Source organism: Papio anubis, chromosome 17, assembly GCF_008728515.1.
Source record: "Papio anubis isolate 15944 chromosome 17, Panubis1.0, whole genome shotgun sequence".
Taxonomy (NCBI): Eukaryota; Metazoa; Chordata; class Mammalia; order Primates; family Cercopithecidae; genus Papio; species Papio anubis.
The window spans coordinates 769,387-796,725 of NC_044992.1; the positions used below are offsets into that span (position 1 = coordinate 769,387).

At 58.8% G+C, this 27,339-nt stretch overlaps 1 protein-coding gene across 6 annotated transcripts in view; it reads right to left on the reverse strand.

The window, feature by feature from the left end:
- Nucleotides 1–27,339, reverse strand: part of ABR (ABR activator of RhoGEF and GTPase) — a 217,511-nt gene that overhangs the window by 12,452 nt on the left and 177,720 nt on the right. Inside the window, exon 1 of one of the 6 annotated variants that reach the window (XM_031657236.1) lies at nucleotides 13,880–14,118. The exons of 4 other annotated variants lie outside the window; for them this stretch is intronic. In XM_031657236.1, the coding sequence (XP_031513096.1) occupies nucleotides 13,880–14,023 (144 nt within the window). In that variant the 5' untranslated portion in view covers nucleotides 14,024–14,118. Of the gene's footprint in view, nucleotides 1–13,879; nucleotides 14,119–18,090; nucleotides 18,394–27,339 lie in introns of those variants that run through there. One more of the 6 variants, XM_031657233.1, reaches the window with a different exon arrangement.

Here is a 27,339-nt window from a genome sequence, read left to right on the forward strand (position 1 = left end):
TCTGAGGTGTGTGCGTGCCACGGTTTCAACACTGTTGCTATAACAGGCCACTGTCATCACGGAAAGGAAACTGGATCTGGGTCAGCCTTGGGCTTCCTGCCGCTCGATGTAGGTCCTTCCCACATCTTCTATCACCCACACACCGGCTGGGGACAGGTGGTACCCAAGCCTCCGACGGGGTCTGGGTCTGCACGTGGTTTGCCCTGAGCCCTGCATTTGGGGCCAGTGGTGGCCCAGGCCCTGTCTTTGGCTGTTCCCTGCCCAGAGGAGAGATGGAACCCAGAACAGGAGACAGAAAAAGTCAGGCGTGTGCAGAGAACCAAGCGCCCCTCGGGGAGAACCACTGCTCCGAGCACCTCTTCACACACGGGAGGTGTGAGGCCGCCACCTGCCCGGCTGGAGGGAAGGGTCCTGCAGGGTCTCAAAGGAAGCCCCAGTTCTGGCCTCACTTTCCCGAAACCTCTCTCCCCTCTAAGCTGCTTTTGTTCTTTGCAAACCCTCCTGGACCACACAGGCTGTCCCTCGTAGTTCCTTCATCTCATCTGGACACAGGGCCGGGCCTGGGTCTGTCCCCAGCTCTGTCCCCCAGCAGTGGCCACACAGGGTGGAGGGATCAAATGCTCTGTCAACTGAGATGCTACCCTTAAGAGAAACATTCTGGAACGGCCATGCCATCTTACATTTCTTTCTTTTTTGAGACGGAGTTTCGCTCTTGTTGCCCAGGCTGGAGTGCAATGGTGCGGTCTTGGCTCACTGCAACCTCTCAGGTTCAACCAGTTCTTCTGCCTCAGCCTCCCAAGTAGCTGGGACTATAGGCGCGCACCACCACACCAGGCTAATTTTTGTATTTTTTAGTAGAGACAGGGTTTTGCCATGTTGGCTGGGCTGGTTGCAAACTCCTGACCTCAATGATCCACCCACCTTGGCCTCCCAAAGTGCTGGGATTACAGGTGTAAGCCACCACGCCTGGCCAATTTTTGTATTTTTAGTAGAGATGGGGTTTCACCATGTTGCCCAGGCTGGTCCTGAACTCCTGACCTCAGGTGGTCCGCCCGCCTTGGCCTCCCAAAGTGCTGGGATGACAGGTGTGAGCCACCGCGCCCGGCCTGTATTTATTTATTTTTCTAGAGATGCGGTCTCGCTATGCTGTCCAGGCTGCTATCTTGTCCGGGGCTTGAGTGACCCTCCTGCCTCGGCCTCCTGAAGAGCTGGCATTACAGGCGTGCACCACTGTGCGGGTTCTCATTTTTTAATGGGCACGTTAAAGTTTTACGTATTTGTGGGGCACAGTTTGATGTTTTGAGACCACCCCTTCTTGAGGCAGGTCTCTCCACACATCAGCATAAGCCTCAGGCCAATTCCACAGCACCTGGTCGGATTCACCCAGAGCACCTCCTCGGCCCCAGCTTCCCACGACCGGGCGCTTCCTGGCAGCTTCTGCAGGAAGCTGAGCCAAGGGTCCTTCCCGAGTCTCAGAGGGGGACCTGGACACAGCCTGGTGGAGGCAGTGTGCAGCATTCAGAGGCTGATCCGAGTCTTCCGTTCAACCGTGTGCACTCGGGCAAGGCCTTTCACCTCCGTGAACTTCGATTTCCTCGTGGACGCGTCCACACCTGCCTCACAGGGTTGTTACGGAAAAGAGTGAGAGCAACGGACGTATCTTGAGCCTTTCCTGCAAGTCTGACACTGATGAATCCTCTACACACAGCATCTCTGTTCATCATCATAGCAAACGTGTGCGGTTTAAGCTCTCGTGGCTGCTCCCGTCTCACAGATGAGGATGCTGTGGCTTAACGAGAGCAAGGAATTTACCCAGAGAACATCTAGGAAGTGAGAGCTGGGGTTCAAAATCAAGGCCCCCAGCCTCCTCTCTGCTGAAACTGCAGAATGTGTGAAGTCCATGACCGGCAGCTGCTGTAACTGCTGCTTCCTCAGAAAGCGACATCGGGCCTCCCGGTGTGTGTCCCGACCTGGTGGGCAAGACCTGGGTGCTGGGAGGGCACCTCCAGTACAGCCCTCCCACCGCCTCACGCCCGTCACTCCCGCTCCAGCTGCCACGTTCAACCCGGTGTTCTTCTGGGAGCACCTGACCCGGGACTGCAACTCCTGATGCCAAGGCCTCACCTCCTCCAGAGAGCCTTCCCGGAGAGCCCCAGGTCACGGTGGGAACCTCTGGGTCCTCTCTGCCTTCCTGCTCCGCTAAGATCTGCCCCTCTGCAGCCTCCCAGGCTATACCTGCTGCTGTCTCACACACTCCAGCCCCTTCTGAGGCCAGGCCTGGGTCACGGGCACTTTCCTAAGCTGCAAACCCCTGAACCCCGGCCATCTTCCCGGTGCCTGCTGCAGGAGTGGCCCTGGTATCCTCTCAGAGAGGCCTGCCTGGCCCCACGGCACCCTGACCACGACGCTCTGTCTCCCGGGAGGCCATCAGCCTCCACAAACCAAGTCTATTTCAGGATATCATTGAAACACAGAGGGAGGGAGGCAGAGGGACAGGGTACATTTTCCAGAGAAACGCTGCTGCCCAAAACTGCGCCGGCTATTTATAACTCCTGGGAAATGTGGACTCTGCTATTTCCTGATGAGATTAGCACCGGGGTGGAGGGGCTGGCCCCTGGGACGTTGGTGGATGGGACACCTGACTGCTCACCCTCCGGTCCCAGCAGTCACCATGTGCCACCCATGGGCCCAGGGGAGCAGGTACCTGGGGGATGTCCGACCACCTGAAGCAGGGAGACAGAGGGAGCTTGTGAAGGGCTAGGCTGGGAAGACCACCAAGGGCACATGAGCACTGGGGCCTCCCCAAGGTGGGCCACAGGCAGGAGACAGAAACAGGCCGTAAAACATCATGGAACCGAAGGCCGGACGAACGACTGGGCCGGGGCAGACGAGGGAGCCAGGGCTGGATGGCTTAGGGGCAGACGAGTGGGCCACGGGCAGACGGCCAGGCAAGGGGTAGACAACTGAGCCGGGGCGGACGACTGGGCCAGGGGCAGACAAGTAGGCCAGGCGCGCACGACTGGGCCGCACATGGTCACTGAGAGCAGCTCAACTATTTTCTTCTTTTTTTTTTTTTTTGAGACAGAGTCTCACTCTGTTGCCCAGGCTGGAGTGCAGTGGTGCGATCTCGGCTCACTGCAACTTCTACCTCGGTTTGAGCGATTCTCCTGCCTCAGCCTCCCGAGTAGCTGGGACTACAGGCGCGAGCCACCACACCCGGCTAATTTTTGTATTTTTAGTAGAGACGGGCTTTCACCATGTTAGCCAGGCTGGTCTCCAACTCCTAACCTCAGGTGATCCGCGCACCTCAGCCTCCCAAAGTGCTGGGATTCCAGGCGTGAGCCGCCACGTCTGGCCAACTATTTTCTTTTTGTCTGGGCACTTAGCCATGGTCAAATCATGACTGCGCATTCAGACCTCTCCCGAAGAGAAACGCTGACCCTGGGGACTCATGTCCAGCAGACCACCGGGTCCCCTGCGATAAACACCCAGCAGGCAGGGGCACCAGGTTGAAGTGGGGCTCCGTCACCTCCGAGGGGCAGAAGTGAAGGCCTGAAGGTGGGCGTGGATTCTCCACCAAGAATCCCAGAGGTGGCTGGAGGAGGTCACCTCGCCTTTCTGGACTGAAACGACCTCACGTTTGGGGCAGGAATCAGCAAAGTGGCCTCGCAGCAGGGAGCGGATTCGAGGCTCCAGGGCAGAGGGTGCTCTACGCACACCTGAGTGTCCTCCAGAGCTGAGTTTCAGGAACATCCTGGGGATGCCCCTGAGGGTCTCAGCCCTTCCCCCTGGCCCACCTCTCACCCCCTGGGGCAGGTGACCCCATTTCTCCTGCCACTGCCTGGAGGGTTGCTCCCGGCCAGCGCCATTCTCGGATTCAGGGGCAGGCTCCCTCCAGTCTCCACTCCTACTCCCTCGGAGGTGGCGGAGGCCCCATTCCAACCTGGTGCCCCTGCCTGCCGGGCCATGCTCTCCACTCCAGCAGGCAGCTCGCCCCAAAGTCTTTGGTGGGTTTCCGCCACCTCCCCTCCCACAAGCCCTCACCCAGAGCCCTTTAATCCGCAGCGAGGGGCTCTGCCCAAGGCAGGCGGAACTTAGAACTGGCCACGGGGGGTCTCAGTGGAGGAGGAGGCAGAGGTCCCGAGCGGCCTTCAGTAGACGTCACTCGGGATGTGATTCAGGGGCTCACTGGATGATGGGAACCTGAAGACCACATTCGCCAGGGCCCCAAGGGCTCCCAGACCTCCACCTCCTTCCTGAAAGCCGCCTCCCTCAGGAGCCCACTCACTCACTCCCACCGCCCAGGGCCAACCCCCCGAGGAGCCCTGCTTCCTGGGCACAACCCTGCCCTTCCTCTCACGGCTGGCGCTCCTCTACCCTCCGCCCTCTGAGCCCTGGCATCCCAGAAGGTGGGAGGGCTTCCCTCAGAGGGGGTTGCAGAGGTTCATAAAAAAAAGTGCTTCTTCGGCCAGGTGCAGTGGCTCACGCCTGTAATCCCAGCACTTTGGGAGGCCGAGGCAGGCCTCGCCTGAGGTCAGGAGTTCAAGACCAGCCTGGCAAACATGGTGAAATCCCATCTCTACTAAAAATACAAATATTAGCCAGGCGTGGAGGCAGGCACCTGTAATCCCAGCTACTTGGGAGGCTGAGGCAAAATGGCGTGGTGACGGCGAGGCTTTGTCTCGGGGTAAAAAAAAAAAAAAAGTGCTTCTTTACAACAAAGGTGGTGAATCTGCTCCTCGTGACAGGTGGAACAGGAACACTAGAAAATGATCCCCGCCGGGCGCGGTGGCTCACGCCTGTGATCCCAGCACTGTGGGAGGCCGAGGCAGGTGGATCACCTGAGGTCAGGAGTTCGAGACCAGCCTGGGCAACATGGTGAAACCCCGTCTCTACTAAAAATACAAAATTAGCCAGAAATCGCTTGAACCCGGGAGGCAGAGGGTGCAGTGAGCCAAGATAGTGCAACTGCACTCCAGCCTGGGCAACAGAGCAAGACTCTGTCTCAAAAAGAAAAAGAAAAGAAAAGGACTCCCGAAGGACCTCAGTGAAAGACGCACCCAGACTGGGAACCACGTGGAAGGTGGAGCTGTGGCATTTCACGCCTGCCCTGGAGGGACCGCGGAACCCAGGCCCTGAGCCAGACATCATCAGGTCCGAGGGTGGGCACGTTTCCTGTGGCTCCCAGGCCAGCGGCCACGGTGGCAGCCCGGGCTGGCTTTCCCCTGCCCTCCCCCAAGGGCAGCCCCACACTCAGGGCTGGGTCCCCTTGGGACACTGAAGCCGGCCTGTCATTGGGGCAGACCACAGGCGTGAGAGGCACGGCAGGGCTGGCAAGCTGGCAACAGGGGAGACGGGAGCTGCCAAAAGCCTGGCTCTCCTCCCTCGAGGAGGCGCCGGAGGATTCCGTCAACGTGGCTGCTCCAAGAGAGAGGCAGGGCAGAGAGGGAGGGGCTGCTGTGACCTACCCCTGGCTTCCAGCTCAGCAGCTGGGTGGGGGACACCGGGTCAGGCTCCAGAAACTCTCCCCACATCTTCCCATGGCCTGGCATCCCCACTGCTAGGCCAGGCAGGCTCCGCCTCTCCAGCCCTCACCCTGCAGGGCCAGCCAGGCTCCCTTGCAGCCAAGGTGCCCTGCAGCCAAGGTGTGGCCGCCTGCCACACCCAGGCCAGCCACATATAGGCGAGGGCTGACACTGTGTCCCAGGGCCCCGGCTTGCCTCCCCTCCGACACCCTAGAACATCTAAGTTCCCCGAGCTTCATGGAAGGAAGGGGTTTAGCAGCTCTGAACAAGGCTTTTGTTGAAGCCAGGTTAGCCTCTCAGCACCCGCGGCAAACTGCCTTCACCAGCGTCCACTCTGGCGCCTCTGCCTGCCCCATGTCCACCCAGGACCTCTGCCTTCGCCAGCGTCCACTCCAGCGCCTCTGCCTACCCCACGTCCACCCAGGACCTCTGCCTTTCCTGGCGCCCCTCCAGCACCTCTGCCTGCCCCAGTACCCACTTCGCTTTTGGCCCCCAGGCTGGGCATGGCTGACCTTGAGAAGCAGAAAAAACCCAAACCTGGGCTGCTCTTGGAGGCCCCACAGCCAGGCACATCTCCCCCGGCAGCCTGGGCCTGTCTTCCTCAGGGCCAGCCTACCCCACCACGGCCTCCCCACGCAGGCAGGCTGGAGGTTTCAGCTCAGAACTGGGCTGCAAATACCAACCAGGAAGCTGGCCCTGCCCCCGCCCAGGGCAGGTCAGGGATGCCAGGGTAGCAAGGGCAGGGGCAGTGGGGCCCTCTTGAGAAAAGGAACAGACCAGGGCGAAAGCAACACAGAGGCGGCCTCAGCAGCCCGTCCTGAAAGGAAAGGGGCTCCCTCAGAGGTCAAAGTCCAAGATGAAAGGCCTGCTGTGGTCCTGACCAGGAAGATTCATGCTGGCGGCCATGGGAAGGCCGAGGACCTGTCACACCTCCACGGGCTCCAAAGCCTCGCGCTGGACCTGGAGTGGTTAAGAAGCATCAACAGGGCGGGGCGCGGCGGTTCACACCTGTAATCCCAGCACTGTGGGAGGCCGAGGCAGGAGGATCACCTGAGGTCAGGAGTTCGAGACCAGCCTGACCAACGTGGAGAAACCCTGTCTCTACTGAAAATACAAAATTAGCTGGGTGTGGTGACACACGCCTGTAGTCCCAGCTACGCGGGAGGCTGAGGCAGGAGAATTGCTTGAACCCGGGAGGCAGAAGTTGCAGTGAGCCGAGATTGTGCCATTGTATCCAGCCTGGGCGACAGAGCGAGACTCCATCTCAAAAAAAAAAAAAAAAAAAAAAAAAAGAGCATCAACAGCCTTCTCTGAAACCGGCTTCACCCTCCCTGCCCAGGCCAGGTGGGTGTGGAGCTTACTGCCGGGGACATGAGGGTCACCAGCAATTCCAGGGCCCAGGTGGGCTCTGAGCGGCCCCTCCCAGGCCTCGCCTTGCTCCGAGTCTCACGTTCAGTGGCATCATCGAGAAGAACTGCTGTGCCTGTTGCTATGCACACATGCCAGGCTGGGCACCACACTGATGCCTGATGGGCAGGAGCCCAGCATCTCCAGACGCCTCCATTCAGGGCATGTAGCCCAACCCCAACCAGCCATGGAAAGGAGGACACCACGGGTGAGAGCTTGCGCTGGGGCTGAGCTGCTGGGTCTGAGTGCTGCCCCTCGGCTAAGCCACTCATGTGACCTCATCTGGGTCACTCTCTGAGCCTCATTCCTCACATATAAAACAGTCTGGGCCAGGTACGGTGGCTCCTGCCTGTAATCCAGCACTGTGGGAGGCTGAGGCAGGTGGATCCATTGAAGCCACAAGTTCACCATCAGCCTGCGCAACATGGTGAAACCTCGTCTTTAGAAAAAAATACAAAAACTAGCCAGTCATGTTGGTACATGCCTGTAGACCCGGGTACCTGGGAGGCTGAGGTGGGAGGATTGCTTGAGCTCGGGAGATGGAGGCTGCAGTGAACTGAGATGGTGCCACTGCACTCCAGCCTGAGCGAGAGAGTGAGACTCCCTCTAAAAAAAAAAAAAAAATTAAAAATGTAAAAATTCGAAACACATTTAGGCCGGGCGCGGTGGCTCATGTCTGTGATCCCAGCACTTTGGGAGGCCAAGGCAGGTGGATCACCTGAGGTCAGGAATTTGAGACCAGCCTGGCCAACATGGTGAAACCTCATCTCTACTAAAAATACAAAAATCAGCCGGCCATGGTGGTGGGCGCCTGTAATCCCAGCTACTCAGGAGGCTGAGGCAGGAGAATCGCTTGAACTCAGGAGCCAGAGGTTGCAATGAGCCGAGATTGCGCCATTGCCCTCCAGCCTGGCAACAGAGCAAGACTCTGTCTCAAAACAACAACAACAAAGAACCCAAACAAATAAACAAATAAAACAGTGTGGATAATAACAGCACCTCGTGGGCGTCACCTCACTTGCGTCACAGGCTAAGAATGATGCCTCGTACTCAGTACGTGTTCAAAACATATCATCGCCACAAAACATATCACCACCACAAAACTGTGCTTGAACTCCCCGTGGCTTCCCGCCGCATTCGGATTAAAGGCCGAGCTCCCTGTCCTGAACCGCAGGGCCCCACATCGCCTGGCTGCCGTCCCCTGACCCTGCGTAATGCCCTACGCTGTCCCCGCCGCTCCCTTCTGCCTCTGAACACACCTGTCTCGGGGTGTGCACCTTGCTGGTTCTTTGGCCTGAAATGCACTGTCCCCAGGATTTTTACAGCTGAATTCTTCTTGTCATTTAAATCTTCGTTCAAAAGTGGTGATCTCAAGCCAGGCGTCCCCTTGTCACTCTCTACTGTGTTACCCAGTTGTGTTTATTTTCTTCACAGCACTCGTCTGACCTGCAAGGATCTCACTTGCTGACGGACTCCTCCTACAGACTGGGTCTCGTCTGTCTCGGGTGCCTGTGTCCCTAGCTCCTGCAGGCCCAGCACGTGGGAGGTGCTCCAGCAACACTCACAGGCCAGAGGAACCACCTGGGGCCCGGGGGAAGGAGGTGACAATGGCTCCCTGCCAGGGTTGCTTCAGGACAGGGGTCCGGAAGCCCTGCATTCCCACTAAACCCCCTGCTCCTGTGTTCACTGAATGGCTGGCATTGGCCCAGGGGCAGCCCTGTGACAGACTCTCCCAGGGTGCTCAGGGTTTAAGGTTTAGGACTAGGAATCTTGAGACATGGCCAAGATCATCACATGAACTGGATTCTAGTAGATCACCCTGTTCTGCTCCTTCACTGAGCTGATACCAGAGAACCAGAGAGGTAAAGGGATGTACTCACGGGCACACAGCAGTTAAGTAGCAGACCAAGACAAGAAAAATGGAAAACCGCGACTCCCACCAGCCTGGCCGTCCTGTCTTCTCTGGCACCTTGTGCCACAGGAGCCTGAGGGCTGGGGACCCCGGAGGCCTCCCCGAGCACAGCCACGGCATGCAGGCATCGGATGGGAAGGGTGCTGCGGATGTCACGGCTCTGGCTGTGCCCGTCATCGGTGCCAGCCCCGGCTGGGGTCACGGTTCAGGATAGAGATCCCTCCAGATTCCCGCTCAGAAGCTAGTTCCACTGTCTTGAAGCGGGGCCATGGGGATCCTGGGGCCTCCTGGCCTCTCTGCAGAAGCCCTAGAGCAGCTCCATGGGCCCTTCCCGCCTCTCTAGGGCCCATCCTGGAGGGCCCAGTGTCTTCGGTTCACTGGATCCAGGGCTGATGCTGGGTTTCTCCCGGGGGTGGGGCAGGCAGGTCACAGGCACAGGGGACTGTCTGTTCCTCGAAGGTGCCACGGGGCCGTCAGGACACAAACATCTTCCTGCCCCAGCATGATTTCACAGGGGAAAGGAGGCCAAAAAATAGCACCTGTCGACCAGTTCCCAACCACCTGGGCAGTCAGCGAGGCCACTCAGCAGAGAACCAGGTCCTTCCAGCATCAGTACTCTGTGAGTGACACCCGGCAGCTCCCCCAAACCCACACCTGCAGCTCCCCCAAACCTACACCTGCAGCTCCCCCAAACCCACACCTGCAGGCTTCTGGGCTCCTTCCCAAATGTCTGGGGCCTCCCTGCCTCTGGGTACTACGGCAACACTGGGCTCAGGCAGCTTTGGCCTCTGAGGAACCCCCTCGGTTGGCATGTTCTGCTCTCCCTGGTCCAGAGCCATCCAAAAGCTGGGGCACCACGCCCAGCACCGCTGGCTGGCCAAGCTGTGGGCTGCAGGGAGGCTGGGGAGGACCAGCGCCCTTCTACCCTCCCCAGGTACCAAGAAGCAGCACCTTGCCAAGTTCACTCAGAGCAGGGTTCCCGCCTTGGTGTCCACAGCCCCGTCTGAAGTCACACACAGTGTGTGCATGGCGTGGCTCTGTGTCTGGGCGGCCTCCAGAACCTTCATCAGATTCTCAGAGTCCAGGGTTCCTCCTCTGTGGACTCAAGCAGGCCTCTTAGGAGCCGGCCTGGCAGACAGGTCAGGAGAGTACTCACGAGGCCCCAGCAGTGAGGTCGTCCCCTTCAGGGGTGGGTAAGTGCTGTGGAAATGAGGGAGGCTCACCCGACCCCACTGCCAACCTGCCAGTCAGCCTGGCTGCAGTCAGGACCCACACAGAGGCCCAGGAAGAAATGGGCTGGTGCAGGGGCCTCCAGCTCTCGGGGGAGGCACCACTGTAGACCCCTGTCTGTGGCTGAGGGGTCACTATAGGGAGGTGTATGTGAACAGAGAAGACACACGATGAAGCTTTCTTCCCAGTAGAAAACAAGGAAGGGCGGTGGGCAGCTGGGCCAGGCCAGACTTCTACTGCGGAAGACTGCAAGATCTTTCCCAACGCCCAGACTGGATTATAAAAAAAGTAAATGAGCCCAAGATAAATCTGTATCTTGTACCCAGCACTTGTGTACCCTCAATGGCCAAGTACGTGGCAGAGTGAACCTCGGGCGTGCACGTGGTCTGCACACCTGGTGCCGTCAGGAAGGAATAAACAACAGGCTCTGAGAGGGGTGGGTTTGTCCTACGGTGGAGACCAAGCTGACAAAGAAAGGGACCCTGTTTTTCTCCACCCCCGAAACTGAGTCTCGCTCTGTCATCCAGGCTGCAGTGCAGTGGGGCGATCTCGGCTCAGTGCAACCTCCGCCTCGCAGGTTCAAGCGATTCTCCTGCCTCAGCCTCCCAAGCAACTGGGATTACAGGTGCCTGCCTCCATGCCCGGTTAATTTTTTTTTTTTTTTTTTTGTACTTTTAGCAGACACGGGGTTTCACCATGTTGGCCAGGCTGGTCTCGAGCTCCTGACCTCAGGTAATCCACCCACCTCAGCCTCCCAAAGTGCTGGGATTACAGGCATCTGCCACCACACTCGGCTAATTTTTGCATTTTTAGTTGAGACAGGGTTTCGCCATGTTGGCCAGGCTGGTCTCAAACTCCTGACCTCAGGTGATCCAAGAAAGGGACCTTCTTCTAAGACCATCGTGAGCCTGAAGCTTCCCCGAATGGCCCAAGGGGACTCTCCACCCCACCCTTCCTCGGTAACACCTCTGATCCTCTCTGAAGCAAAGGCAGCAGCTCCCACCACAGAACACGGGACTCACTATGGGGCTCAGCAGTGCTGGCGTCCAGCTTAAGAGGAGCTCTTTGGAGGTAGGGAATTCTCGGACCCACATGGCTGTGCCCCCAGGCAGAGACAAGGTTACCTGAAGCTGCCCTCAATCTCCTCCTCAGACCCTGCCAGCTCAGCCTGAGTCCCCACCCCCGGCCAGCATCTGGCCTGGTCTGGGTCAGGAGCATCTTGGTCTTGTTGCTACATAAGGGCTCAACCTCCCCCACAGACAAGTGCTTCTGGACCAGCCTCCCTTCAGGCCCTCTGAGCCTCCTCATGGCTCCCACAAGGGGATGCTGCAGGGGTGGGGGGGTTCCTCCTTCAGCCCCTTCCCCTCCAAAGCTCAACCGAGAGTCCAGAAGAGGGAAGGACGGGAGGGAAAGCAAGGCACCAGGCCTGGTCTACTGGAGTGTGATTTGAGGCAAAAAAAAAAAAAAAAGAAAAGAAAAGGAAAGAAAAGTAGAAACGCCAAGTTCAATACTGACAGCCCTGGCTGAACCCACAAACCCAGATGCCACGTGTCTCCCGGCTAAATGCTCACACAACAAGCTGACTGCCAAGTCGGGCTGGAATGAGGCTTCGGCCCCTGAACTCTCTCCTCTGGGGACAAGAACGGCCCAACCACGGGGACCCCCACTGGCACCCAAAGGAGCCTCCGTGAGTGTCCCTGCCTCCTCTCCCCCAGAAACCAGAGGCCCTGCACTATTTAAAGGCTCAGTTCTAACGAGACCTTTCCATCTGAACAGATTCTTCAGTCCCAGCCCTGGATGAGTCACACCCCCGCCTCTAGCCTTTAATGAATCTTCAGGTCCGTGCAAGCAGGAGGGCCACGGGTGTTTCTCGCACCCGCAGCATTCAGGGCAAAGTTAACGAGGAGTTAATGAGGCACCCCCTCCTGCCAGGCTAAGCAGTACCAGGTGCCCTTCCCTTACCCCACCTAAACGAAACAGCCTAATCCCAGCCCCTCAGCCCAACTGTGAAGCTAGCTCAGGAAAACACCAGGTTAATGTGACCAAGGACAGAAAGCAAGAGGCTGGCAGGCCCGGCCCCCCAACCCTGCTGCTCACCCGCCGGCCTGCGCACAGTGAGGTGGGAAGCACAGGGCAGACATCCCTCTGTCCACCACAGCACTGACCCCTGTTTCCATGACACGGACACACTGTGCCACACAGCATGGCCAGAGGACTGAATCGCTCGTCACACAGAGCAGCCCAGGGCCAGGGCCACCCTGAGCTGCGCTCATGCCAACCCGCTCGTTAGCTCAGCAGCCCGGTGTCTGCCTGGCTGCCGTCCCTGCCCAGAGATCCCCATCAGACACGGAACCACCAGACACTGCCGGGGCAAACCCAGCTGAGGAATTCCTGAAGGGGCTTCTCAGTTCTGCCGGCCACAAAATGCACAGGGAAAGAACTGAAAGTCTGGGACCCTCTGCCCACCAGGCGCCTCCTCAAAGGGGCAGGTAAACTGGAAGCGCCCTGTTTGGCTGGCACTGGACCCGGAACCTGCCAGGTCAGTTTCTTGCCAACTCAGGTTTGGGGATGGATAGTGAGCTCTGGGCTCGTGTCTGCTGGCCTCAGCAGGGGCTGGGGAGGGGATGAGTCCATGCTGGCGGGCACAGACAGCTGCCTCAGCAGAGGGGCTCTGGCAGCAGCTGGGACCAGCAGAGCTCTGCTAGCCTGGTCCTCAGGGAGGCTGAAGGTGACACAGGGGCCAGTGCAGGACAGCTCAAGTTGCTGCCCTGCCCAGCAGTTTCCAGGGCTGATGTCACCTCTGGGAGGTCAAGTATGCCCCACGGCAGGAGCCGAAACAAAACGAGGGGCCAGCGAGCCCAAGATCACCTCGTCCTGGCCAATGCCAGGAGCCCCAATGCCGGCTGGCAGTAAGAGCCTGCAGAGAGGGTCCTGTGAGCCTCAGAGGATCTCAGACCTCCACCGCCAACTGGCCAAGCCCTCCCTTGTGGCTCTCTTGAGGAATGGGTCCAGCCCTGGCCAGCCGGGACTGGCACCCTGGGACCAGATTTGATCTGCAGTTATCGAGCGCTTCCTGTGTGCTGGGCGCTGGGTCTGGCTCTTCCTCAGATGCCCGATGCCAGGGCCCCACGCCAGCCCCAAGGCAGCCTGCCCAGCTGCAGGACAGTCGGCTTCTATCTCAGATTTTAAACCCAACTCAGGTCTGGGGCTGCAGGGGCACCAGCGGTCTGCCCTGGCACGGCTTGATCTGAGCTGCCTGCTGGGTCAAGAACCCCCTGGCACACCGACTGAACGCCTGGTGTCCGGCGGGCACTGAGCCCGCAGTCAGCTGGGTGGTCCCTGAAGGGAAGCCTGGAGCCCCCGGACCCGGCAGCATCCCCCCACGCACAACCCTGCCAGAGGAAACCTCACACGGTCGGCGCCCCTCAGCAAAGGGACAGCCAGCAAGGCCCGCTGAACGCAGGGGTCAGGTTGAGGATGAACAGGGCAGACCCAGAGGCAGGCGTCTCCCCGTGGCCTGTTTGCGCTCCCTGCCTGGAAAGCAGAGTCCACCTGCCGAGAAGAAACCTCCCTTCTCCCGAGACAAGCAGAGGCCAGAGCGCCAGGGTCTGGGTGGGGCGGCCCCAGGCGTTCCCCATCAAGTTCAAGCCACTGAGAGTGACGCGCACAGATTCCGCTCTGCCCGGGGACTCCACGGAGGGGGCGGGAGCGGGAAAGGCGAGCGGGGGACCCGGCAGCCCCCGCAGCCCCCTCGGCCCCCGCGAGCCTCCCGAGCACCCCCGGACCCTCCAGCCCCCGCGGGCACCTTGTTTCGGAGCAGCTTGTTGCGCACGCGGCCCCAGAGCCGGGCGCCGGTGTTGCGGGGGCGCTCGCTCCCCGACTCCTCCAGCTCCAGGGGTTCGCGCCCCGCCTTTGAGCTGCAGCCGGGCTGGGGCAGGACGTCAGTCATGCCGGGGGACCGGGACGTGGCGCTGGAGAGAAGGCGCCTGCGGAGCGCTCAGCCCCGGCCACCAGTCCCGCTAGTTCGCCTAGTCCCGCCGGCTTTCCCCGCGCTCCCCTCCCTCCCTGCGCTCCCCTCGGTCCCTCCCTCCCGCCCTCTGCGTCCCTCCTCCCTCCTCCGCGTCCCTCCTCCCTCCTCCGCATCCCTCCCTCCCCGCCCTCCCCGAGGCTGCACCCGGGCTGAGCGCCGCCTCCCCGCCCCTCCGCAGCTCCAACCCCGGGTCTCACCCCTGGCAAGGGCGCTGCTCCTCCCCGACCCCGCGGCCCTCCCTCCACGGAGGCCGCCCCACAAAATAAAGTTTACACAAGCCCCACACCCCAGTCCGTCCCCGCTGGGTCCCCGCGGAGGGGCCACCAGGTGCCAGGGCCAGGCGGGGGCTGCATTTTGGCCACAAACACCGGCCCCCACCCCCCAAAAGACTCTCACTGCCCTGGGGTCGCACTTCCCCACCCCCAACTTCTGCCCCAGGCACCCTCCTCAGAACCAGCTTAGTGACGGGGCCAGACACTTGTGGACGGGCACTCACAAGCCTCCTCAGGTGAGAAATTTAAGGATAAAGGAGACCTCTAGTGTGGGAATCTCAGTGGGAGGCGGGACACGAGCAAAAGCCCGAAATGACATGGGTCACAGATGTCCAGCCAGAGACGCCTCTCGAGGGGTCACTTTGAACCGTGGCCCTTCGCACCTCACCAAAAAAGATTTCTGCTGCCAGGAGCAGAGGACACCGGGCAGCCACCCGCGTCTGTGCTGGGCACCGAGGACACCCGCGGGCAACCACCAGCGTGTGCTGGGCGCCGAGGACACCCGCGGGCAGCCACCAGCGTCTGTGCTGGAAGCGGGGACACCACCGGGCAGCCACACCAGCGTCTGTGCTGGGCGCCGAGGACTTCCGCAGAACCACCAGCGTCTGTGCTGGGCGCCGAGGACACCACGGGCAGCCACCAGCGTCTGTGCTGGAAGCCGAGGGACACCGCAGACAGCCACCAGCGTCTGTGCTGGGCGCCGAGGACACCACGGGCAGCCACCCGCGTCTGTGCTGGGCGCCGAGGACACCACGGGCAGCCACCCGCGTCTGTGCTGGGCGCCGAGGACACCACGGGCAGCCACCCGCGTCTGTGCTGGGCGCCGGGACACCACCGGGCAGCCACCCAGCGTCTGTGCGGGCCGAGGACACCCGCGGGCAGCCCGCCGTGTCTGTGCTGAAGCCCGAGAGCTTGTTCTTCACCCTGAAGTTAGTGAACTTTCTAACTGCAGACTAGGACAGGAATTACGTCTCCAAGTAACAGGACAAGTTAGAGTATGGTATTCAGACAAAAGGGAAAGGCTGAATCCCAAAAGGTTAACTATGCAAAACCCAGGGGTATCTGGGACCTCAGACCTCTGCAGACCCCGGCACGGCGCAGAAAGGAAACCCGTATTTGCACCGTGGCAACCACAAACCAGGTCTTTCAAATGCCCAACTGCCTGTGAGCCTCACTTTTTTTTTTTTTTTTTTTTTTGAGACGGAGTCTCGCTCTGACGCCCAGGCTGGAGTGCAGCGGCCAAATCTCAGCTCACTGCAAGCTCCACCTCCCAGGTTTACGCCATTCTCCTGCCTCAGCCTCCGGAGTAGCTGGAACTACAGGCGCCTCCACCTCGCCCGGCTAGTTTTTTGTATTTTTTTAGTAGAGACGGGGTTTCACCGTGTTAGCCAGGATGGTCTCGATCTCTTGACCTCGTGATCCGCCTGCCTCGGCCTCCCAAAGTGCTGGTGATCCGCCCGCCTCGGCCTCCCAAAGTGCTGGGATTACAGGCTTGAGCCGCCGTGCCCGGCCGAGCCTCACATTTTTGTGATGTTGGTGTTACTGCCTGTTGTAGAGAGGTGAGGACAAGGGGTCAGGAGTTCCAGTGCTGGCCAGGGTTACACAGTGCCAAGTGAGGACGAAGAGGTCCCCCAAAAGCCCTTGGTGCTCACAAGCACTGTGCCTTACTCAAGTATGGATGATGCTTTGGAGTCAGGAAAAAGAGCTGGGTCAGGACATCTCTTGGTTGACCCCAAGGCAGGTGGGTCAGAGTCCAGAGACAAGCCCTCGGCATCTGGCGTCAACGGTCAGGCAGATGTCAGGATTTCTCGCCGAGGCCTTGGTGTTTTTTGAGAAATGGGTGGCTTCCCGGCATAGACAGCCGTAGTCAGAGCTGCCCTTCATGGAAGGCTGGCATGGACCAGGCACGATGGACGACGTCACTTAATCCCTCCCAACTTTATGAAGTGAGTTCCAGCATCCCCACTTTACCTTTGAGGAAACGAAGGGCTCTGACAAGCTGAGCTACGTGTCCAAGGCCAGGACAAGCAGGAACACAAACGGAGGTCTGGCTAACTCCAAAGCCCACACCCCTGTCACTCACTGTGGTGCCCTAGTGTGGCAGGATCTGGCCCTGTACTGCCTTCTGCCCGGCTGGTGGAGGGGGGTCCTGGGGCGTCCTGCCTGGTCCTGCTAGGCTAGAACCAGGCCTGGGTCTTTACTGTCCCTGCAGGGGCAGCCAGACCAGCTCTGCTTCTTCCTGGCTCACACGTCACACCCACTCCTGGACAGTGCACACGGAGCCTCCTCACACCTGAGCTGCTAAGTGGGAGATGAGACACAAGCGCCTCGCCAGCACCTCCTGAGGGGGAGGGTAGAGAGACGGACGGAGGTAGGAACACGCCTGTGTCCACTAACTGAGGCCTGAGTCACCCTTCCCCCTACTCCTTCGCCTGCCCCTTCCAGGGCTCCAGGAGGACCCAGACAGCCCCTTCACACAGCCACAGAACCATCTCCTCCACCACAGAACCATCTCCTGCAAGAAGGCTCTGCTCACTCCTCAGGCTTCACTGCTTGGTCCCACTCATGTCTTTTTTTTTTTTTTTTGAGATGGAGTCTCGCTCCATCACCCAGGCTGGAGCGCAGTGGTGCAATCTCGGCTCCAGCCTCCGCCTCCCCGGCTCAAGCAATTCTCCTGCCTCAGCCTCCCGAGTAGCTGGGACTACACACACCCACCACCACGCCCGGCTAATTTTTGTATTTTTAGCAGAGACGGGGTTTCACCGTGTTGGCCAGGATGGTCTCGATCTCGTGACCTCGTGATCCGCCCGCCTCAGCCTTCCAAAGTGCTGGGATGACAGAAGGGAGCCACTGGGCCCGGCCCCCGTCATGTCACACTAGAGGCAGTGACTGAGGGCCTGTCTGCGTGCCCGACCCTGGGGTGAGGGTTAAGACATCACAAAGACGAATCATCGTCATCGCCAGTCGGCATCAAAGATCAAAATAAAGATCTGGCTCAGTAAAGATGAAAGAAATAAAGATCTCGGAAAAGATCAGAAGATAAATTTCCGGAAAGATAAACAAAATAATTTAAGAGAATCAGGAAGAGATAGAACGATGTGAGAAACAAAGAATCTGAAACAAGATGATGTGAAGAGGAAACAGAATGATGCGGGAAGAACAAGGCAATCTGAAAACAAGATAATGAAGAAACAGGTAAAACAAAGGTGAAAAACAAAGATCACGGGAAAACAAAGTCGTAGAAAACAAGGCAAAGAAACAAAGATGAAACAAAGTCTGGAAAGCTCGAAGATCTGGAAACAAAGACAAAGATGCTTATGTATTAAGCAAATCCTTCAGCCTCGAACAGCCTCAGAACAGGACAGACAAAATGCCACACATGACGAGAGACACAATTTCCAGCTGGAGGGGAGCCGGGGAAGGCTTCCTGGAGGACGGGGAGTGGATTGGGGCCCTGGGAGGCCTGTGAGGAAAGAGCCATCCACCCTCGTTGGGACCCAGCTTTACTCGACCTCCCTCCAGCAAATGTGCAATGGCTGTTGTGTCACTGGTTGGTAAGGTGCCATTATAACTGCTCGTCACGTTTGCGCTGCAGTGCTCCTGGTGCCGTGACTTAGCACTGGGACGACTCATGGCTCCCGTGTGGGAGTCCCCTTCCTAGGGCTGGGTCCCCGCATACAGGAGTGCAGACTCGCAGTCGTGCCCTCCCTGCTGCGCCCGGGTGTGTGGGAGAAGGGGGCAGTGTAAATCCCGTTCCCAAAGTCCGACACTCATCTGTCTCAGGAACCACAGGCTCAATACTTGTCTGGATAAAACAAGCTCAGATTGGATGCACGATGGCCAGCTGGTCTCCATGGTGATAGAAGTACCTTCGCAGATGGGTAGCTGAGCTGTGAGTCTTCCCCTGAGACGCTCATCTTTCCCTTCCTCCTTCTGGACTGGGGGCTTGCTCTGGGGATGACACAGACTTGCCTTCTCTCCCCTAAGCCCAACTCATCGTTTCCTGGAGTCCATGGTCTTGGGTGGAAGAAGATCCATGCAAGACAAATGTCCCCAGCAAAAGCAGAAGTCTGAATTCTAGTCCCTGCAGCCCACCACAGACCCTCCTCATCTCTGCTGGGCTCGGTTCAGACTAGCCCAACTACCGGGGAAGTGGCCATACTCCTTCCTCCCACACCCCTTCCATCCCCCCACACCTGCTCCCCCCACCCCTTCCATCCCCCACACCTGGTCCCCCACCCCTTCCATCTCCCCCCCACTTCCATCCACCATTCCATTCCATCCTTCCATTCCTGTCCATTCCTTCCATTCCACCTTCCACCTTCCTTCCACCCTTCCACCTCCTTCCATTGGATCCCTCCTCAGATGAACTACAAGACTCCCCTGGTGGGATAAACAGAGCTTGGGTGGTAAAAGACCCCCACGAACAGATGTCACTGCCTTTGGAATTAAAAACATTCCTAGTGGACCATCCCAGCCTCCCTCAGCCCCTCCCCAGACTCTCTGCCAGGGGAATGAGGGGGGCTGTCCCTGGGGAGACGTGGGTGGGACCCGGCGTTATGCCTAGGGCGGGGGTCATGCTACCCAGCACAGCCGCGATTGAGGTAAAATCAGGTTAAGGTGATCAGCAGCAGCATCAACGAGGAAAGAAGGTCAACAGGGAATCACACACGTCCGGCAACGTGTGGGCGGGAGGGGCAAGGACTGCGGTGGGGCTGCCTTGGTGACAGCTGGGGGTGGGGACGGCTTCCAGGCAAATCCTCCAGCCTGTGAGCACCAGGAGGAAGGTTCTGCCTCAGAACCTAGAAATGCAGCTGCCGCTTTTCCAGAGTGACCTCCTTTTTCCCACCAGAACGACGCTCATCTCCCCCAGCCCACACCAGAGCCCCGATTTCCCGTCCTCTCTCTTAGCGCAAATGACTCCAGAAGAGGGGTTTCTGAGCAGCCAGCCAGCCCAAGGCCACAGGCACCCCAGTGGGGATAGCCTGGGAACCAGCTGTGGTGGGGAGAGCCCCAAGAGGCCACCCAGAGAGTCCAGAGCCCAAGAGGAGCCTGGCACCCTTGGGGACGGGCACCGAGGGGGATGTGGCTCAGGTCTGCCAAGAATACTCCCTCTCTCAGCCCCAGGAGATCATGGCACCGGGTGGGCATCAAAGGAGCAGAGCTGGGAGGCAAGAAGGTGCTGGAGAAGAGTGAGGCAGGCCCGAGGCTTTGGGGGCTGCAGAGAGCCTGCCAGTGGGTCCTGCCCAAAGACAGGCGCAGGCTCCAGGCTGAGAGAGAGACAAGCAGGCTGTGCATGGGAGCCTGGAGTGCCCAGCGCCCATGCAGAGGGCATGCAGGATGGCACGTTCTGGGGACAGCTGTGGGGGAGTGGGGACGGGAGTGTCCCCCTAACTCGGTGGCTCTGTGGTCACTGCATTCTTACTGTGTGTTCTGACCGTTTCCTGTACTGACCCTAACCAAAACCTACGGACTGGAAGGCCAAGTGTCTTCCCAGCATGAGACACTGAGACTCACTCACTCTAGGTCTTTCTCCCCACCCGTCGGATACCTCTGGGTATCTGCAATGCTCAGAGCCTGCATTCGGCCCAGGGACTGGAGTCACCCAGCAGCCAATGGCAGAGCAGAGCCTAGGAGCTACATTTCCTTCTATCCATCCATCCATCCTTCCATCCAGGTGGGGCTGGGTGAGGGGTCCTAGGTAGGCTCAAGGTTAAAGATAGGCACAGTGTAAGGAAGAAGGCAGTCAGGATGAAAGCGAGTTGCTCCACGGCCCAGACCTAGGCCTGCCCAAGGTAACCTGCTGTCCTCCCAACTCCCCAAAGGCCTGTGTCGGCTCACAGGGCAGTCCCGAGTACGTGCTGCTTCTCACACAGCTCTAGCCTCCCTCTGCCTACGTCAGGCTGGTGTCACCAGGGCGCTCGCTGGTTCTAGATGCAGAGGAGAGACTGAAACAGCCCAAGAGCTTGTCTGCTGCAGAAGTGTCCTGACAACCCGTTCCTGGCAACCCCTAGCGATTCTCACAGCACATTTAGTCACAGAAAAGGGTGAAAAATGCATTTGAGCCTTTGGGAACATCTTGCTTATCTAGAACAAAACCCACCGGGGGACCGAGTGGGCAGGGCGTGGCCCCTCAGTGTGCTGTCCCTGCCGCCGAAGGCCCCCTGGGCTGCTTGCTTGCTCCTCCTCCCGGGAAGGACGGGGTGTGGCCGGGTCTCCCAGCACAGCCGGACATGGCAGCCTGAGGCAGGAGGGGCTGAGACCTGAAGGTGGGATGGGGTTGGCTGAGCCTCCCTGTTCTTTCTTCATCCTGGATTCCCAAACACCTCCCTTCCACCCAAGCTCTGAGCTCACAGTGGCCAGAAGCAGGCCCTGGGATCCAGGGACCTGTCTCAACAGCCACATTTTTCTCTCTGGGTTCAGTTTCCACAGCTGTCAAATCAGGAGCTCGAAACAGACAAGCGGTCTCCGGTGATATTTCTTTTCTGCTGAGGATGCGCCCCTGCCTTTATTTCCAAATGAAATTTTATGCCAAAGTCTCCCTGCCCACCTCGTCCGATAGAAGCAGAAGCAGAGAGAGCAGGGGCCCTGGCTGAAGAGGGGATGTGGGGCCCACCTGTTCACACCTGCTTTTCCACCACCCTTCGCCTGCCTTGGGGCTCACGTCCCTCCCGGGAATTCCCAAGCCCCACAGGCAGAATCTGAGGCCCACCCCACCGCCCTGCCCTCCTTTCAGGCATCTACAGCTCAGACCTTAGGTTCTGTGCCTGGGCCGCCAGCAGCCTCCAGCAGCCCCTACAGGCAGTTTTCCCAAGGGCCTCGCTCTCCCACGAGGTGGGGGATGTGTGGGGGTGAGAGAGATTAGGGCCTTTGTAAGGACGCCTCCAGGTCAGACGTTGAACCTGCAGCTCATGTCTTATCTCCACTTCTCTCCCTGCTTTGGGAAACTCGGGGCTTTTGCCCTGTGGCTGTGGGTTCGCCTCGGCAGCCTCGCAAGGGAACAGCGCCTGTCTAGTCGGTCAGGCGGGCCTGTCTAGGTCGTCTTGCATCTCCAGTCACGCTACGGTCTTTCCTGAAGGCAGGGCAGCTCAGCCTTGCCTCCAACGGCGTGAACACGCTGTGCCCAGCCCTCCCTGCCTCAGCCCAAGGCTGCAGGCTGCACTGGGGCTTAGACCCTCAGCCAGCACCACCACTGTCCACGGCAAGGCAGGGGCTGGCCATGAGGGGCTGCTGTGAGTCTGCGGTGGTCGCAGGCTTGAGAGAGGCCCGCAGAGCCGACCCTAAAGGTGACCCCCGCTCAGCATTCATCTGCAGCCTCAGCCCTAACTCTAGGAATTCTCTAGCAACCCTTCGGTGGTGTCCTTCTCTCGAAGCTTTCAGAAAACACGGAAAGTGGGACAACCCTGGGGCTGATTCTTTGGATTCCGAGGAGGAAGCAGCGGCCTCCGCCTGCAGGGAGGAGCCGGGGAGCCATCTATGTCTACGGCTCTTGCCTCATGAGTTTGCACTGAAGCAGCCACGAACCCAAAGGCGACACTCTCTGAAGGGGCACCGAGGTTGGCTAGGAATAAACGGGTCCTGTGCCTCTCAGGTCACAGGAGCCCGGCACCCACCCGGGTCCTGTGCCTCTGAGTCTGGGAGCCCGGCACCCAGAGCTGAGAACACCTTTGTTTTGGTTTGTCGGGAGGCTGGATGTTCTCAGGGCCTGACTGCATTGGCTCCTGAGGTCCTGTCTGGACCGGCTTCTCTGCGTGGTGCCTGCCCCTCAGAGGTCGTCAGGGGGAGCGGGCGCCCGGCCTGCCTGACGAGGTGGCACTTCCCAGGGGTGGAGGGGAGCAGGCGGAGCCGACTGACACCTCCATCTGTTTCCCGTTGGATGCTTCCTGCCCAGAATCCACTGGGCAGAATCCAGGCTCCCAAAATCAAGAACACCTGGGCGATGGGGGCAGCCGAGCAGGGCTGACGAGAGAGGTTTGTGCCCCATGTTTGGAAAAGCTTTCGATGGCAGGGCAGGCATTCTCGAGGGACCCTGCCCCTGACTTCCGCCACCCAGGACAGGCTCTGCCGCCCACTCTCCAAGGAGAACCAGGCGTCCAGACCTGCCTTGAAGAGGGACAGCAGGTGGGAGTCTGGGCTGGAGAACAAATGTGCGTGAAACAGCTGGGGCGGGCGGGGCCAGAGCAGGACAATGGCTGCAGTCAGGGGGCCCTGGCAGGAAGTGGAGAATGAGGAGGAAGTAGAACCAGGCCTGGGGCTCAGCCTCCCGGGTCCCCATGTGCCTGGGGAACTGGCACAGGGGTGGGGGTGGCGGCAGAGGGAGGAGCCCCACACGGGCCAGCTGTGAGGGCAGCAGGGAGGCAGAACTCCTACGCCAGGAGCCGACGCGCGGCCTGACATGCGCTCCTGGCCTTGGTGGGCGCCGACGTGGGACTGATCTTCCAGGGAGAGGCCACTCCAGTGTCCCAGGACAGGGAGCTACGGGGGCTGTGAGGGCCAGGACAGGGGTTGGGGACAGGCGAGGTGGAACCAAAGGGAAAGGCCTGTCTTCCTTCCCAGTTGAACCAAGGCCTCCCTCAGGGCCAGGGGCCCAGCTGTGGTCAGTGTGGTCCATGCATGTCGCCTGGAAGGGCGCACGGGGGAAGGCACTGAGGACCCCCATCGACGGACGTGGATCACCTGCCTGGGAGGGGTCCCAGGACCACCCGTGAAGAACGAGGGGGCTGGAGTGGGAAGGGGCTCTGGGCTAAGATTCCGGGGTCCCCAGGATGCGCAGGACCCCCAGGCAGAGTTGAACGGGGCCAGAGGGAGGGAAGCGGGGCAGGGGAGCCCTTGCCTCCTGCCCCAGCGGGCTCCGGCCCCACGTTCGCTGCAAGCTTCCTCGTGCTCTGCAGAGTAATTGAAACCAGAAGCTGCTCCCCAGCCGCTGACAAAGGCCCCTTGTTCCCAACTACACCAGGCCAAGCTCAGAGCTGCCGCGCCGGGTCATGGTAGGGAAACCTCAGGCCAGCAGGCGGTGAGGGCCCCAACCTTGACTTCCCCGCCCCTACTCTGAGGTTGATTCAGCAAAGCCCAGTCTGACCCCATTAGCTTAAGAAATGATGCTGCCTCGGCCAGCCAAATGCCCCGACCCAGGGGACCACTTGTAGGTGACAGCCTTTAGGAGGGGGCTGCTGGACAAGTGACACCCAGAACCACTGGAGGGGGGTGGGGGACAGGGTGCCCGAACCTGCCAGCTGAGGGCAAACCAGTACTGACTCCATGCCAGGCCCTGGGTCCAGGGTTTCATGGACCCTCATATTCAGTCCTCGTTACAGCCCATCTGACAGGTCAGGAAGCTGCGGCTCAGAGAGGCAAAGATACTCACTCTGTTCTCCCAACTAACGACGGAGAAAGGTAGACTCAGCCCCCTAAGATCCGTCTGGCCTCAAAACCCTGGCAACACTGGCTGAATGATCCAAGTTCTCGTTTTCCTTTTTTTGAGACAGAGCCTCGCTCTGTAGCCCAGGCTGCAGTGTAATGGCACAATCTCAGCTCACCGCAACCTCCACCTCACGGGTCCTGGTTCAAACAATTCTCCCGCCTCAGCCTCCCAAGTAGCTGGGATTACAGGAGCCCGCCATCATGCCCGGCTAATTTTTTTTAAATTTTTAGTAGAGATGGGGTTTCACCTGTTAGCCAGGCTGGTCTCGATCTCCTGAACTCATGATCCGCCCACCTCGGCCTCCCAAAGTGCTGGGATTACAGGCGTGAGCCACTGTGCCTGGCCTAAGTTCTCTTGTTTTCTTTACCAGATGATGAAGTCCTGGTCATTCTTTGTACCCACAGCCCAGGGCCTGCCATTCAGAAGATGTATCATAAACGGAAACAATGAGTAAACTCGTGAAAACCGTGGACATGCATGTCACAGCACTGACTGGCTCTTCCAGATACGTGAGATGCTTTAAGCTAGTGCTGAAGGTGGAGTAGGAATAGTTATCCCCATTGGATCAATAAAGAAACTTGGCTGGGCACGGTGGCTCACACCTGTAATCCCAGCACTTTGGGAGGCTAAGGCGGGCGGATCACGAGGTCAGGAGATCAAGACCATCCTGGCCAACACGGTGAAGCCCTGTCACTACTAAAAATACAAAAATCAGCCAGGTGTGGTGGCGGGCACCTGTATTCCCAGCTATTCGGGAGGCAGAGGCAGGAGAATTGCTTGAACCCGGGAGGCGGAGGTTGCAGTGAGCCAAGATCACGCCACTGCACTCCAGCCTGGGCTACAGAGCGAGACTCCGTCTTAAAAAAATATATATATATACACATATATATATATACACACATATATATATATGTGTGTGTGTATATATATATATACACATATATATATATGTGTGTGTATATATATATATATATATATATATAGAAAGAAAGAGGGTGTAGACACCATCGGATTTGCCAGTCTGGGCTTTGTGAGCCATTCCCAGTCCCGAGGCAGGGGACTGGCCTTCATGACCTCCTCAGAGTGTCAGTTCTAATATCTCTAATCTCTCTCAAGCTTCCAGGTGGCAGGCCAAGAATGTCAAAGAAACTACCTCTTCCTGCCACTCCTCCCGTCAGACACAGGCTCCAAGCTTTGGAAAGGAAAAGGAGGAAGGGGAGGGACCCCATCAGGCCCAAACTCTGCCGTCGGGGGTGAGGGTGAGCCACCGCCCCACAAACTCTGCCATCGGGGGTGAGGGTGAGCCACCGCCCCCAAACTCTGCCGTAGGGGGTGAGGGTGAGCCACCGTCCCCAAACTCTGCCATTGGGGGTGACGGTGAGCCTAGCCCCCAAACTCTGCCGTCGGGGGTGAGGGTGAGCCAGGGCCCCAGCATCGAGACGTCAGAGTTTCCTTCTTGGCCTAGAACCTGCCCTCCCACCACAGGTCTTCAGCGCTGCTGTGCCCGGGGAGGGCAGCCCTGGCAGGCACGTAGGGAAGTGCAGCTGCCTCCCAGGCACAGGCAGCAGAGGTGGAGTGTGGGGTGAGGGCTGTCCGCAGCCTGCGGTGAGCAAGCGAGGGAAGGATGAGGCAGGGCGGGGGAGCAGGCAGGGGGTGCAGAGGGCCCCTCGGGTTTAAGTAGCTCCTTGGTCTCAGACCCTTCTCCAGTCTGGGGACTGTGGCAGAAACTTAGCTGTGGGGCCCCAAGGGAAAGCTCTTTCCTCAGAGCCAGCCAGCCAAGAAGGGCCGGACCCTGGGAATATGCTAATCAGCTTGCGGGTAGGTCGCTCCAACAGCAAGGCTGGAAATAGAGTAGGATAAACAGACTGGAGTCCCCTGGGACCAGGAACCAGGGCAGACTACGTGGGGGGCAGGGGCAAGAGCCGGGCAGTGGGGGGCTCCCAGCTAAGCGGACTGGGATGGCGTCCCTGAGTCTGGGGCTCTCGTTCACCCACTAACAAGCTCTGTGACTGCAGCTGTCTCGCTCACCCTTGCTGGTGTCCATTTCCTTCTCTCCATTTCAAACAGGATTGTATGAAATGCCCTCTAAGATTTCCTCCAGGCCAGGCGCGGTGGCTCATGCCTGTAGTCCCAGCACTTTGGGAGGCCGAGGCGGGCAGATCGCCTTAGCTCAGGAGATCGAGACCAGCCTGGTCAACATGGTGAAACCCCGTCTCTACTAATAATATAAAAATTAGCCAGGTATGGTCGTGGGCACCTGTAATCCCAGCTACTCGGGACGCCGGGGCAGGAGAATCGCTTGAACCTGGGAGGCAGAGGTTGCAATGAGCCGAGATCGCGCCATTGCACTCCAGCCTGGGCAAGAGAGAGAGACCCCATCTCAAAGAAAAAAAAAATACTTCTTCCGGCCAAAACCCCCACGAATCCTCTCCTTTTATTCATTCCTTCTACTGGCGTTGCTCACAGCTCCCGCGCCACCCCTGCTGAGGCTCCTGAATCTCCTGGGACCCTCCCTTCACATTCCTTCCTCCCTGGAATGCCCACCCTACTCCTTTCTGCAGATGCAGAGCCTGCCCACCTTGCTAGAATAACACAGAGCCTTAGCATAGCAACTGCGCTGGCCGTTTTATACAACGATTTCTATAAACAATATAAACTACTTTTAACAAAGTATCCAAAAAGGTGCTTAGGAAGACTCCATACAGCCCTAGAAAAAGAGGAGGTTTATAATAATCCATGAAAATATACAAACAGACAATCCAGGCCCTGATTAAATCTCTATAAAAATGTGTATACCTCGAGAAGGGAAAAGGCACAGAATAAACTGGCTGCTTTGGAGGAGTGGGAGTAGGGATGGTTTCTGATTATGTTTCAAGTTTCTTTGCTTCTACTGCAATTTTCTTTCTCATACAAACATTGCTTCCGGAATTAAAAAACCCAGGGCTGCCAAATCACTCTCGTCCCACCTCCTCCTTGAAGCCTCCCTAATTCCAGCCCAGGGTGACCCTTCTGCCTTTGAATTCCTGCGGGACACTCTTCTTACGGCAGGAGGCAGCGGGGCATCTAGAAATGGGCTCTGCAGCCAGCTGCCCGCCCTGGCTCACTCCTGGGCACATGGCCTTGGCCGGGCTCCTCAGCCCCAGCTTCCTCGTCTTTCTAGCTGTGATGCCATTCCTCTCCCACAGGGTCCTGGGAAGATCCCCTGAGACAGCAGACGGAAGCATTTAGCACCGTGCTGGGCTCGTCCTGGGCTCGCCGATGTGTGCACGGCTATTGTGACTGGCATCTTGCGTTCTTCTCACTGGAGAACATGGATCAACAGACTTGTCTTTCCAATCTGACAGTGGGTCCCTTGAGGCCAGGACCCTGCACCTGCGGAGCTGGGACCTCACAGATCACACTAAGTGCCCCTCCTCCTCTTTTCTTTTCTTTTCTTTCCCAGACAGAATCTCACTCTGTCTCACCCAGGCTGGAGGGCAATGGAGCAGTCTCGGCTCACTGCAACCTCCACCTCCCAGGTTCAAGGGATTCTCCTGCCTCAA